This window comes from Strix aluco, unplaced genomic scaffold (genome assembly GCF_031877795.1).
Source record: "Strix aluco isolate bStrAlu1 unplaced genomic scaffold, bStrAlu1.hap1 HAP1_SCAFFOLD_216, whole genome shotgun sequence".
NCBI lineage: Eukaryota > Metazoa > Chordata > Aves > Strigiformes > Strigidae > Strix > Strix aluco.
Genome location: NW_027436598.1, coordinates 11547 through 25516, shown reverse-complemented (window position 1 = coordinate 25516; position 13970 = coordinate 11547). Strand labels below are relative to the sequence as shown.

Below are 13970 nucleotides of genomic sequence, written 5' to 3'. Positions count from 1 at the left end.
TTGTTTGGGGGGGACATGTGGCATTGGGGGGACATGCAAGGTTTGGGGGGACACGTGGCATTTGGAGGGTGGAAACATGGCGTTTGGGGGGGACATGTGGCATTGGGGGGGACAATGCAGGTTTGGGGGACACGTGGCATTTGGAGGGGACTCAGGGTGTTTGGGGGGGGGACATGCAGCATTTGGGGGGACATGTGGCATTTGGAGGGTGGAAACGTGTTTGGGTGGGGACATGCAAGGTTTGGTGGGACACATGGCGTTTGGGGGGGACACGTGCATTTGGACGGTGGAAATATGGTGTTTGGGGGGGACATGTGGCATTGGGGGGACATGCAAGGTTTGGGGGGACACGTGGCATTTGGAGGGTGGAAACATGGCGTTTGGGGGGGACATGTGGCATTGGGGGGACATGCAAGGTTTGGGGGGACACTTGCATTTGGAGGGTGAAACATGGCGTTTGGGGGGGGACATGTGGCATTGGGGGGGACATGCAAGGTTTGGGGGGACACGTGCATTTGGAGGGGACTCAGGGTGTTTGGGGGGGACATGCAGCATTTGGGGGGACATGTGGGCATTTGGGGGGGACATGTGGGCATTTGGAGGGTGGAAACGTGTTTGGGGGGGACATGCAAGGTTTGGGGGGACACATGGCGTTCTTGGGGGGGACACGTGGCATTTGGGGGGGACACTTGGCATTTGGGGGGGACACGTGGCATTTTGGGGACTCAGGGTGTTTGGGGGAGACATGCAGCATTTGGGGTCTGTCACCCGCCAGCTGGGCCCCCCCCCCAGCTCACCTTCCTCTCCAGCTTCTCCCCGGTCGAAGGCCAGCAGGTTGAGGCTGGGCAGGGTCCTGCTGTGGGGAGGGAACGGCCCCAGGTGAGGATGAGGAGGGGGCGGTGGCCCCCCCCAGGCCCCCCGACGTACCCCCAGCCCCGTCCTTTCAGGACGCCATCTGCCAGCGCGGGCCGGGCGGCTGGGAGGGAGAGAAACGGGGATCCCCCCCCCCCACCCCCGACTCCTCGCTCCCCATCTCCCACCTTGGTCCTCGCTCCTCTCCTCCATGCGAGGCCTGCCCCTTCCTCCTCCTCCTTGGGGGGGGTTAATTCCCACCCTGGGCCACTCTCCAGCTCCCAAACTGCCCTCAGCACCCCCAGATCAGGGACACCCCAGATCGAGGGGACTCCAGAAATCGGAGTTTTCCTGGGCTGCGGGTCCAGCCCACACCCCGTGGGGCAAAAATCAGGCCCCGGGGAGGAAGAGGAGGAGAGGAGGGAAGGGTGCAGGCAGGGCCGGCCTCGCTACAGCACGGAGCAGATGGCTGTCCTGAAAGGGAAGGAAAGACGGAGAGGAGAGACGGTGAACGGCATCTGCTGTGCCAGCACCGCCCCCCCGGCCCCTCTTTCTGCCCCCCCCGAGGTGCCACAGGGACGATTTGGATCCCGGAACCGCTGGAGCCAACCCCCAAACACCCCCCGGAAAAAAGGGGGGGGGCGGGCTGAGCCCCCAGCAACTCGCCTGTTGTTCACCTCCTTCACGGGGGCGAGGGCCGGTTTGGGTTTGGGGACGGCGACCTGGAGGGAAAGGTGGGTTTAAGGGGGTGGTTTTCCCCCCCTGCCGTGGTGGTGATTTAACAGGTGGGGGGGGGAGCGCTGAGGGCAGCGGGGGGGGCCACCGCGGCGCTCACCGGGGGGCAGGGTGCTGGGGTTGATGACCAGCCAACGCTCCGTCCGCGTCTCCAGCTGCTGGGAGCTGAGGGGCTCCCTGATGCGCTCAAGATCACCTCCAGCTTCCCCCCCGTGGGGCCGGCGGCCGTCCAAGCAGCTGGGAGGAGGGAGGGAAACGCCGTTAACGAGGGAAATCCCCTTAACGAACCTGGAGAAATGGCGGCAGGGCGGGGGGATGTGCCCGACGCCCCTCACCTCGAGGATCTCCCGAACCTCGCAGGCCGTCTCCAGCGCCTCCAGCTTGAGCTGGGCCGTGCCGATGACCCGGTCGGTCTTAAACAGGCCCCTGAGAGAGCGCGGAGGGGTAAAAAAAACCGGCTGGGGGCAGGCGGAGGAGGGCGAAAATCCTCCGGTTCTCACCCTTTATGTGCCACTTCGAACTTGATGCCTTTGGTCTGGAGGACGCGGCGGAGCCCGCGGTGCCCTCGGTTCACGTAGAGCTTGAACTGCTCCTTGAACTCTGCCGAGGGAACCGCCGCCCGGCGAGCGGGAGCAGCGCCGCGTTAATTACCCCGTGACGTTAACGAGGCCACCAGCCCCCTCCCCGCCTCTCTCGGGGCATTTACCGGGAGAATCGGTGTTTTTGATGACGTTGGTCTTGTCTTTCTGAGCTTCCTCCTGCCGAGGCGAAGGCGGGAGGTGAGGGCCGGTGCCGCCGGCACGGCGAGCGCGGCGCGGGGACGCCGACTTACCGCGTTGGGGTAGGGGAACTCGAACCGCACGAAGGCGTCCAGGTCGTTGGGAGCCACACCTGCAACGCGGACACGGCAGTGAGCAGGTGGCCACGGCGGCAGATCCGCGGGCCACGGCGCCGTCCTCGAGCTCTGCCGGCACAGGCCGCTCCCTGGGGAGCCCGCTGGGCGCTTCGGCAGGACCACGGCCACGGCCTCGCCGCGTTTGGCGCGGGGGCCAGGCCGCCTCCGGGGTGTTTTAACCGCACACAACGAAGAAAAGAGACAGTTGTCAGCGGGCAGCCGGCACAGCGAGGGGGAGCGGGCACACCCCAGCGCTCTCCCCTCCCCGCCGCGGCGAGGAGCCGTAGCCACAGCACCGGTGGCTCCCGAGCTGCCAGGAGCTGGCGCAGCCCAACCGGGGAGATCCCCAGATCTCTCCTACCTGGCGGCGCCGGGAGGTTGATCCCTTTCACTATCGACAGCACCATGTCGTTGCTGTTCAGCTCCGGAAAGATCCTGCAGCCGGGGAGAGCGGAAAAATCCCGTCAGCACCCGCCCGGCCCCTCTCGCCCGCGGCCGGCCGCGCTCGGCCAGTGACTCCCGCGCTCGGCCAGCGAGTCCCTACTTGATGACGCTGAAGGTTCGCTGCTCGTAATGGTACTTGGGCAGCGGGAAGCCGCGGGCGTGCGCCTGCTTCAGGATCTCCATGTTCTGCTTGCAGTCCTCGGCCAGCTTCTCGAACCTGCGGGGCGAGCGGCGAGCGGCAACGTCCTCCTCTTCCTCAGCACCCCCGCGCTCACGGGGGCGAGGAAGGTGCCTCCCGCGCCCCCCCCCGCGGACACACGCCCCGTGCTCCGCCCGGCGGACTCACTTGGTTGTCTCCACAATGTTGCCCAGGTGGGTGAACTGCTTGGAGTAATTCACGCACATCTGGGAGGAAGAGGAGAGAAGAGGAAGGTTTCTGCATCCCGCGGCAGCCCCAACGCCAGACCCGCCCGACCCGGCGCTCCCCGGCCACGTCGGTGCCGGTTTTGCAGCCCCAAGATGTTCGCCCCCTCCCTGAGGGTCCCGCTGCAGCCGGGAGTTTTTCTTCCCCAACAAAAAACTCCGCTTCAGCCCAAACTCAGCCCAGATTTACGCCAAGATTTAACGCTCCAGCTCCTCACTCTGTCCTCAGCGAGGGAAGCAGCTCATTTCCTCCCTCCTCGCTCTCCCTCCTTCCTCGCCCCGAGCGAGGAAGACCCCCCCCCCCGACCCAGGTCTCCCCTGCTCCCCGCAGCCCCCCAGCACGTCCCGCCCGCCGCGTTCTCAACCTCTCCCCGGTTCCCGGCCGTCCCCTGGGCCGCGCTACCTCGTGCTGCTGCCGGATCAGCTTCATCAGCTCCAGGTACTGGCCGGCCGCCTCGGGGGAGATGTGGACACCCCGGCGCTGCACGAGCATAAAATCCTCCTTGTTCACGGGGGCTTCGGGGACCTGGAGCGGAGGGAAGGGATCAGAGGTGCGAGGGGAGGAGCCGGCGGCGCCGTTCGCAAACCACCCAGACCTTGGTGATGTCGACGGGCAGGCCGCTCTGCGACGCCTCGATCAGCGGGTCCAGCCCTTTGGCCTGGCGCAGGAAGAGCTTCGCCCCCTCGATATCGTTCTTCTGCTTGGCGCGGAGGGCGGCCTGCATCAGCTGCTTCCTCCTGCCCTCCAGAAACACCAGCTGCTGCTGGGCTGGGGAGGGGGGGAGTGGGGGGCTGAGCATCCCTGGGGGGGCCCACTGGGGCCCGGGGCTCGTTGCACCCCAGTCCTCTCGCCCCCCAGCGCGGTCGGAGCGTGGGTTCAGGCCGGTACCTTTCGCGGTGGTTTTGGGGGCTGCTGGTTTGGCCGCGCCGGTGGAATTTGGGGTGCCCGTGGAGGGGGCTCGGGGGGGCGGCGGGGGCTGCTTGGGCTGGGGCGTGGTGGCGGCGGCTCTCGCCGGGGCAGGGCGGGCAGCGGGCTGTGCCGGGAACAGAGGGGACAGCGTCGGGGTAGGAAAAACAGGGAAACATCCGCCCCTCCGGCATGGGGGGGCTGGGTGTCCCCTTGAGACCCCTCCCTGCTCCCTGCTTTGGGTTGGACGGGGGGGTCCCGAGCCCCAAAACCCCCGACCTTTGCCTCCTCAGTGCCATCCTCCTCCTCGGGGACATCCTGGCCAGCCAGTTTCATGGCTGCTTCCAGCACCCCGGCGATGCTCTGCTCCCCGGACGGCGTCTCCGTGCCCTGGATGGGCTGGAAGCCTGGCGGGGGGGGGGCAGAGGGGCCCGGCTGGCTGGTACCGGAGGCTCCCCGGCCCCACTGGGCTGGAGGGGGCCAAATCCTCCCCCCAGTGCCGCACCGGCTTTGGGGAACGGCCCCGAGAAGCGCTGGCTGCCAAAGGGACAGGGGGAAATACCTGGGGGAACGGGCAGCTCCGAGAAATCCACCGTTTTCCCCGCTTTGTGCGCCCGGATGGCGTCCTGGTATTGCTGGAAGGGAAAGCAGAGGCTGAGCACGGCCACGGGGGGGGGACGGTGGGACCGCGGGGGGGTCAGAGGCACCGCGGGGGGGGGTCAGAGGCACCGCGGGGGGGGGTCAGAGGAGGAACCTTGACGATGCGCTCGTGCATCCGGGCCTTGCGGTCGTCTCCCTTGCTCTTGGCCTGCGCCGCCGCCGTCTTGTACCGCTCCATCCTCTGCTGCAGGGCCTCCAGCGCGTCCCGGGGAGCAGCGGGGGCATCTGTTTTGAGGGGAGGAAGGAAGAAAAGCTTCAATTACAGAATCCCAGAATCCTCTTGGTTGGAAAAGCCCCTGAAGCTCCTCCAGCCCCACCAGGAACCTCACCCTGACCGTTCCCAACTCCACCAGATCCCTCAGCGCTGGCTCAACCCGACTCTTCAACCCCTCCAGGGATGGGGACTCCCCCCCTGCCCTGGGCAGCCCATTCCAACGCCCAACAGCCCCTTCTGGACAGAAATCCTTCCTAACAGCCAGTCTGACCCTGCCCTGGCGCAGCTTGAGGCCATTCCCTCTTGTCCTGGCGCTGGTCCCTTGGCTCAAGAGACTCCTCCCCCCTCTCTGCACCCTCCTTTCAGGGAGTTGCAGAGGGCCAGGAGGTCTCCCCTCAGCCTCCTCTTCTCCACACTAAACCCCCCCAGTTCCCTCAGCCGCTCCCCATCAGACCTGTGCTCCAGACCCTGCACCAGCTCCGTTGCCCTTCTCTGGACACGCTCGAGTCATTCAATGGCCTTTTCGGAGTGAGGGGCCCAAAACTGAACCCACTCATCGAGGGGCGGCCTCACCAGCGCCGAGCACAGGGGTCAGATCCCTTCCCTGTCCCTGCTGGCGACGCTGGTGCTGATACAAGCCAGGATGCCATTGGCCTTCTTGGCCACCTGGGCACACTGCTGGCTCATGTTCAGCCGGCTGTCAATCACCCCCCAGGTGACTGGCAGCTCTCCAGCCACTCCTCCCCAAGCCTGTAGCGCTGCTGGGGGTTGTTGTGGCCCAAGTGCAGAACCCGCCATTTGGCCTTAGTGAAACTCCCCCAGTTGTCAAAACCATTGTTCTCTTTGAACGTCCCTCTCCTTAGGGAACAATTTGGGGTTAGAAATTGGCTGTTGGGGCTCCTACCTGCCACGGGAGACGCTGGTTTGGCTTCTGGCGCCGGCACTGCCGCGGCAGGCTGCGGCTGGCCCAGTGACACCGGCTCCTTCGGCAGCTGGTCTGCGGGGAGAAGGAAGCGATCGTCGCCCTCAAACGAGCAGCGAGGCGATTGCTGCGTCCGCCGGGACGAGCGGAACCGCCGTGGTGGCTGTTTTGTCCCTCCAAAACGGGGGTACGGCCGCTCGCCGTCGCCAGTTCGGGTCTTACCGGGGGGAGGCGGCACGCTGCTCAGCTCCACCGGCTGCCCCTTCCCCACCGCTTCGAGCAGGGAGTCAAAGCTCTGAAAAAACACAAGAAAAAGAGAAAAGCGCACTCTGTCTCTGCATCGAGCTCCGCAGCCACCCCCCCGCCCCCCGCCCCCTCGCCCCCCGTTTTACTTCAGAAGCCACAGAAAGGGGGAGATTTGCATCAATATTGCACAGGGAGGGGAACAACGCCTCTCCGGCCACCGCATGCCATACCTTTGCCACCCGATAGAACTTGGTGGCCATTTCCAGGTCCTGGCGCTGCTTGGCGTGCAGCGCTGCCAGCTTGTACTCCCGCTGCCGGCCCCGCAGCAGAGCCTCAGTGCCGGCGCGGTCCGAGCCTGCGGGAGCAGAGAGCAGCACCGCCGGGGTCCCCAGCGGCGGCGGGGTCCCAGCCACCTCCGGAGCGGGACGAGGAGCCAAACCCTTGCCTGGGCGGGGAGGCGGCGAGGAAGGAGCTGGTTTTGACTCCGGAGAGCTGACAGGCGGGACCTGCGGCTTCGGGAGCACGGGGGGCGGCTGCGGGGGTGGCTGCGGGGAGCTGGGGCGGGCGGCGGGGAGGGGGGGCTCTGGGGAGGGCTGTAGGGGGCTCGCCCCCTTCCCCAGCGCCACCGGAGGGGGAATTTCCTCCTCGTCGATCTTTTTCCCCTTCTTGACGGAGGCCAGCATGTTCTCCAGCGTCTGGAAGGGACGGCACAGGGGTAAAACTCTACCTCTGCGAAAAGAGAAACCTCAGAGGCTGCCAGGGCGGTGGGAAAACCCAAAAAACAGCGCCCAAACTTGGACTGGAGGTTGGGGGTTTCCCACCGACTGGGGACCCAGCCCCAAACTCTACAATCTCCTTATTTTCCCCCCAAAAAAGCATCATCAGCCGCCTCCTCTTGTGGTCGACTCGCCCTGTCCACACCATCCGCCAGCGGACAAAACCTGAAGGGAAGGGGGAGCTTTGCCCCCGCTGAGGCGGCGCTGCCCTCAGAGAGCCTCGTGGGCTCTAAAAAACACTTTTAATGGTGAAAAACGTCGTCCCCTCGGGAGTCAGAGCCCAGAGGCGACGCGTGGCCCCGCTCCGCTCCGAAATGGGGCGCCGGGAGGGCCTGAGCGTGGCAGGAGGGGCTTAACCAAGGTGGGGAACGGCCAGGAGGGGAAAACAGGGCTGAAAATTTAAAAAAAAATAGTAATAATTCTAAGATTGTTGAAAGGGTTTTAAACAACCACGAGGAACCGGGACCTCGAGGTCGTGTTTTAGCCAGCGCTGCAGCAGGGGAAGATGTTCAACCGGGGCCCGCCGCGCTTAACGTGGTCTCAGAGATAATTACACCGCAGGCAGCGGCGCCCGCGCGTGCCTCCGTTTACGTTAACGCCCACAATTAAGCGCTGAAACGAGGACGACCTGATTTTCCAAGAACTGCGAGTAATTCCTGCGGGGAGCCGGGACGGGCTCACGGCTGCGGGGAGAGGCCGGAGCTCAGCCCCAAGCGTGAAACCCCCCGAGTTTGGAAGCGCCAGCCGGGAATTTGAGATCAAAGGGTTTAATTTAATTAAAGATTCAAGGCAAACCACGGCCCCCGAGCCCCCACCCGCGATTGCAGCTCACCTTGAGGCCCCTCTCGTAGCGCCGCAGCCTGGAGCCGTCCCCGGCCTGCCGGGCGCTGGCGATGGCTGCCCGGTACATCCCTGCCCGCTCCGCCAGGGTGGACTCGATGCTGCTGGGCTCCGGCGGCGGCTCCGGCACCTGCAGCCACCCCGGGAGACGCGCTCGGATCGACCCCGCCAGAGCCGGGTTCCCCCCCAAAACCCCGAGATCTGCCGGGATCGGGGGCTCAGAGCAGAGCCGGCGGCTCTGGCTCACACCGGGGCTGGCGCGGCCGCTCTGCTCCGTGATTTTAGGGGCTCAAGGAGCAGCGGGAGAGCCCCGACAGCTGCTGGCAAACAGGGATTGCCCGAGACTGGCCAAAAAGGGGATTGTCAGAGACTCATTTCTCATAGATTCCAAGAAATTTGCCAAATCCTGTCTCCACACTCGCGTTTTCCAACGCTGCTCGTCACCGAGGACGAGGCAGAGGGAACCCGGCTCCTCCCCGACTCCCAGGAAAGTTTTTATCTCTCAGGGGGGCAGGTTCAGGTGACAGAATCCCGTTGTGTCGTCAGGAAAATGAGCAAAACGACACAAAAGGCTAAAAAGGGCCGGATCCAGCACCAGCCCAGCAGAACCGGAGCCGAAAGATGCGTCGTACCTTGGCGGGAGGTGCCGGCGTGGCCGCGCTCCCCTCCCCTTCGCCCAGCACCTCCTGCAGCTCGGCCTGCAAAGCGCCGGGAGTCCCCTCAGCCGCAATCCGGGGCGGAAAAGCCCTTTTTTGGGCCAAGGGGATCCCGAGGAGTGAAGCCTCAGGGATGGAGGCGCAGAGACCAGAGCTCCCTGGAGGGCTCAAGCCTCTCCTCACCATGAGATCGTCTTCGTCTGCCAGCTCTTCATCGTCGTCCCCCTCCTCCTCCTCCTCGTCCGGGTCCCTCATGCAGAGGGCCGCCATCTTCTCGATCGCCTCCATCGGCAAAGGCGCTGCAGGAGCAGAAGCAGCACGAGCGGTTTTTCAGGGCCACGTACCTGTTTCTTGACAGTTTAAGCCCACACACGCAGGAGCACGGCCCGGGAGGGCAGAAACAACCCGAGAGGAGCCGCTGTTATTAATTATCCCAGACATCGACGAGCCCCCGGGGCGGCAGCGCTCACTTTTCCCCTTGGGCTTCTCTCCCGGCGCAGCTCGGCCTCCCACCAGCGCCAGCAGCTCGGCCTCCAGCTCGGCAGCATCATCCCCAGTGTCGTCCCCCGCTGTCCCCTCCGGAGAGAGGTCCACCAGCAAACCCATCTGCGGGGAGGGAGGGAAGGGGGGCACGATGCTAATGACACCTCGTTAGGGCGAGGGGATCCCCTGGGATCCGGCTGAGGGGAGGAGGGAATCGCCGCGGATCCTCTGGGGGTGGAAGCCGGCGTGCCCCGCGGTTGGGGACTGAGCCCACGGTGACGCCGCCACGGCGATCCATGAGGCAGCGAAGCGAATAGAAGCATTTAAACTAATTAAAGCACTTAAATAAAGACGACAGACAGCGCAGCTCTGCCCAGCTCAGCAACACAAACCCCACCACGGGAACAACCGGCATCGCCGCCAGTGCCCGTTTAACCGAAGCCCGGCCTGGCACGACCAACAGCCCCGCGTGGGAGGTGCAACAGGAAAGCGCCCGGCAGCCCTGCCCGTGACGATGGCAGCGGCCCTGCCCGTGACGGCTCAGGTTTCCCTCTGCCACCAAAGGGCCATTCGCGGCGTCGCCCCGTCCCTCCCGCGGGGGTGGGGGAGGACACACCCAGCACCCCTGGGGTGCGGGGGCTCGGCACGCACCGGGGTGGTGGGGGAGGAGGGCCCGTACCTGCTTGGCGATGGCGGCGCCGCGGCCCGGCGGTGGCCTCCTGGCTTTGCTCATGTCTCTGTCCCTCGCCGGGGCGAGCTGGGGAGGGGGCAAGCGCCGTGTCAGGCTGCGGGGTCCCAGCACCCTCCAGAGAGCCCAGATAGAGCCCCCCCTCCCAGCCCTTCAGCATCAGCCTTCTGCAACCCCCACTGAGCCCCCCACTCACATTTTCCAGACGTTTCTTGGCAGCCCCCTCCCTTGCCACAGCCCCCCTTCGAGCACCCCAGGGCGCTGCCACCCCCCCCTTAAGCCCTGACTCTTCCTCTTTCCTCCAGAGGATTCGCCCCCTACTCCCCAGCCCCCCCCAGCCCTTTCCCCCCACAGTCCCCCCAGAAGGTCCCACTCCCCCCACAGTCCCCGCAGAAGGTCCCACTCCCCCCACAGTCCCCGCAGAAGGTCCCACTCCCCCCACAGTCCCCGCAGAAGGTCCCACACCCCCCACAGCCCCCCAGAAGGTCCCTTCCCTCCACACCCTCCCCCAAGGCCCCATTTTCCCCCCCAAGGCCCCATTTGTCCCCCCCCAAGGCCTCAGCCCTCTCAACCCCCCGCCCGCCCCCCCTCAGACATGACCCCAAACCTCCCTCACTCCCGGCTCCGCGCTCCCCTCCGTGCCCCGACCCCTCAGTGTCCCGGTCCCGGTCACTCACTTCCTACTCCACCCGCCGCTGTCAACAACACGCCGCGCTTTACGGCGCCGCCGTCGCAAAAGCCGCCGCCGTCGTGGCGGCCTTTCGCTTGACGGCGGCGCGGGGAGACTACAACTCCCGGCGGGCCCCGCGCCGCGCATGCGCACGGGGAGCCAAGAAAAAGGCGGAAAAGCGTGAGCTGAGGTGAGGGGGGAAGATGGCGCCTCCCCTGGGGAGCCCGGTGCGGGTTGGGGGGTGGAAATAGGTGAAATCCCACGTTTTTCACCTCAGAACTAGAGAGGTTTGTTCCTCCAGCTGCGGCCACAGCTCGGAGGGGGCTGGCACTGGGGGGAGGCGAGTGGCTGCCGGCTCCCACAGTGCACAGGGGCAGGTTCAGCCCTGAGGGCAAAACGCCGCAGGAGGAGGCAGCGAGAGGCTGCTCGTTCAGCGCCCGGTCTGGTTCTGTTCTCCCCACACAGGCGGGCGGCGGGATGGGCAAACGGAGAAAGGAGCAGCCGCCAGGTAACAGCAAGAGGGCCCGGCCGTGAGGGGCAAAGGGACGGGGGTGGTGAAGGGACGGTGTCCCCTGCCCCTCCCCGTGAGGCAGCAGCTGCCCAGGAGCCCCAACCTGCCCCGTATTTCCATGTCTCGCTCCTTTTATTCTGTGGTAACAACTGCTCCTAAAACCGCCCGTGCTCTTACTTATTACAAACCTGAAAAAATGTCCCAATCTGTAAGCCAAATGACACCCAGTGTTTACCTTTTACCGCACCTCTTTCATCAAATCCCCTCAGACCACGCGCTGCCTGGGCGGTTTCCCCAAACAGCCCCTCATCTCGCTACAAGTCTGCGGAGAATAGGGGTTATTATGGGGATAAAACACAAAAACAAGTGACTCTGATGGCAGTTGGCGAGGGAGGGAGCAGCGCTAGCCAAGCTGCGGCTGAGCCCCCTCATGCCACAAACCCCATTTTTTTTACATTTCAGAGAAGAAGGAGTAGGGGGAGCAGAGCTGACACCCCGCAAAAAGCCCTGAAAGCGATTCTTTTTCCCTCAGTTCAAGTGTTAAAAGTGTGCAGTTTTTTCCCTAGGATTTAATAACAAAAAAAACCCACAAAACCTGTACAAAGGCTGTTCCTGTTTAACATGACACTGCATCCCTCTTACCCCAAAGGCCAAATCTAAGGATTATTTTTTCCCCTTAAAGGTGCAGGCGGTAAATGCCCCAATCCCAAAACTAAACGAAATCGTCAGGAAGATTTAGATGTGACAGGAGACAACGGTTCAGACGTGACCAGTCTGGCTCAGACCGATGATGCTGATGGAAAACCAACGTCTCAGGGACAGACGACCCGTGGCAGCACCGGCAGCGCCGTGACAGACGCACCAGGGAGGTAACGGGGCGAGAAACGGGCAGGACGGGGGTTTGTGGGTGAACCCAACTCCCTGCTGTGACTTACCCGGCGATCGCCTCGCCGCTCGCTGAACACGTTTCATTGTTTTTAACAGCGCAAACGGTGCCAGGGAGGCGGCTGCACCGGAGCGAAGCCGGGCAGGGGAGCGTGTCCCCAGCCCCTCACCGCAGGTACGTGCTGGGCCCGGACAACCCGCCTGGCTCGGCAAGCGCCTGGCTGTCACCGAAACACCTGGGTGGTGAGAAACACCCTTTGTGGCACAGCCAGAGCCTCCGCGGCGCTGCTTTTCCTCTGTCGGCAAACAGCCTTCGGTATTTACACTGAACAGAGGAAAAAATTCCAGAGATTGGGATTTTTTTTAACGCAGGAGTGATGCCGGCACCTTGTCATTTCAGGAAGGAAGAGACACGGGCATCGGCGGAGGCGGCAAATCACCGGAGGCGGCTGCCCCGGGAGCAGCGTCTCAGCCAGCGTCACCACAATGGACAAATTCGGTGGTGGACGAGACAGAAGAGGATCAGCCGGCGGCGACCACAGAGCGGCACAGAAGCACCGGTGAGGAGCTGGACGCCGAAACCCCAATTCGCCGTGGAACAGCCAATATCGGTGATGGCCCCGAGCGCGGCTCCGCTCCACCAGCGTGGGGAGAGGGGGCTGCCGGCAGCGAGGACGCTCCCCCCGCGGATACACCAGGCCCGGGCACCGGCAGCTGCCCACCGGTGGAGGGACCTGACCCACCCTGGGAAGAGGGGGATGACCACGGCGAGCCGGGCGAGCGCCGAGGTGACGCCAACCAGAGCCAGGAGCTGCCGCCTGCGTCTGTTGTAAACACCGAAGAAAATGAATCCAGCACCGTGTCCACGAGGGCGGCTGGAGGAGAGCACCAGGAAAACCTGAGCGGGGAACGGTCACGGGCAACCGGTACGAACGGCACAGTGGCGAGTGTGGCCGAGCCCTGGTGTGGCCCAGCCAGTGCCGTCGGCGGCTCCGTGGAGATTCTGGGGGTTTGTGCCCCGTCCACGGACCTGAAGGTGGAAGGGGGCACCGCCGAACCGGAGAGCGTGGGCACTGCCGGTACCGCCGAACCAGAGAGCTGGCCCCAGGGTGAGAACGATTCCCCATGGAAAACGTCAGGAGAAGCCAACACGGGCCGGGAAGCAGCCGGAGGGGGAGAAACCCCCGCTCCTGTGACCAGCTCGACACCGGATCCAGCCGTCCCGGCTGTCGGGGATCCCTGTGGTGGGAGCGAAGGTCCCGCGGAGGAACCGGGGAGGACGGTCTCGCCGAGGATGGACATGCAGCCCCCAGCTCGCCCCGGCACCGGTTCAGCCGTCGGCACAGAGCCCCGGGGCCAGGCCAGTGGGGGCGGGGAGCGGCTCTGCCCCCCGTCTGGCCTGGCAGGGAGCAGCCCGGAGCTCCCGCTGCAGCAGGTAAATCCCCACGGGTCACAAATTTATCACAAAAGAAACCCCCAAAATGCCCCAAACACTCACCGCAAAATGCCGAAAATAACATGAAAAAGGGCGGGGGGGACGCCCAACTGTCCTGGCGAGGGGGGGTTGGACTCGGGCTCCCTGGTCACGGCTAATTGTCGCCCGATTTCTCCCCGCAGCTGCTCCCCGCCGCCGCCCGGCACGACCCTGTGGGGCCTGAGCCACCAGCCGTGGTGGAATGGGGTGACCCCGCAGCCACCGGCCCGCGCCAGCCGTGGCCCAGGTAGGTCGGTTGCCCACTCTGCTGCGGGGGGAGAGAGGCGGGACGGCCGCAGACCCTCCGCCCGGGGATAAACCCCTTGTTTTAAATAAAACCCTCCGGATTCGGTGAGTGGAAACATCCTCATCTTCCCTCCTCCCTTCCGCAGGGAGGACGCGACCGACCTCGTCTGCGGCCTGATCCTGGAACTCTCCAACCTCAAGTAAGAGCCGCGAAATCGGGATCGTTTTCCCCGGGATTGGCGGGGGGGGGGGGGATCACCCCGAGGGCGGGCAACGGAGTCGGTAAAACGTGGGCTGTGCCACGGGGGTCTGCGGGCGCCCACCAGCTGCCCCCCACCCCCGCAGCCGCCTGGCCATGAGCGCTCACCGCGGCCTGGAGGCGCTGAGGAGGCCGAAGCTGCGGCGAAGCCGGCGCCCGGCACCGGGACCGCTCCCCACACGCG

General features: G+C 65.0%; 1 protein-coding gene across 1 annotated transcript; it reads right to left on the bottom strand.

The window, feature by feature from the left end:
• Nucleotides 1-1592: 1592 nt before the first annotated feature.
• Nucleotides 1593-10410, bottom strand: CC2D1A (coiled-coil and C2 domain containing 1A). The gene is made up of 23 exons (XM_074814039.1): nucleotides 10390-10410; nucleotides 9733-9810; nucleotides 9041-9176; nucleotides 8754-8869; nucleotides 8547-8612; nucleotides 7907-8044; nucleotides 6529-6993; nucleotides 6275-6347; nucleotides 6035-6127; nucleotides 5011-5141; nucleotides 4819-4891; nucleotides 4536-4663; nucleotides 4239-4383; nucleotides 3946-4118; nucleotides 3753-3875; nucleotides 3273-3331; nucleotides 3027-3143; nucleotides 2844-2917; nucleotides 2420-2478; nucleotides 2294-2345; nucleotides 2088-2187; nucleotides 1876-2013; nucleotides 1593-1824 (listed from the first exon to the last, which is right to left on the bottom strand). Exons 2-23 carry the CDS (start codon nucleotides 9784-9786, stop codon nucleotides 1593-1595), a joined length of 2745 nt encoding a protein of 914 aa, XP_074670140.1. The 5' UTR covers nucleotides 9787-9810; nucleotides 10390-10410.
• Between the last annotated feature and the right edge of the window lie 3560 nt (nucleotides 10411-13970).

Excerpts from the sequence above, each read along its gene's own strand:
- CC2D1A (XM_074814039.1), bottom strand. The coding sequence starts at position 9,786 with ATGAGCAAAGCCAGGAGGCCACCGCCGGGCCGCGGCGCCGCCATCGCC. Across the intron at positions 8,870-9,040 it reads AGAGAAGCCCAAGGGGAAAA|CGCCTTTGCCGATGGAGGCG; the intron begins GTGAGCGCTGCC and ends CTGCTCCTGCAG. Across the intron at positions 2,014-2,087 it reads TTCGAAGTGGCACATAAAGG|GGGCCTGTTTAAGACCGACC; the intron begins GTGAGAACCGGA and ends GCGCTCTCTCAG.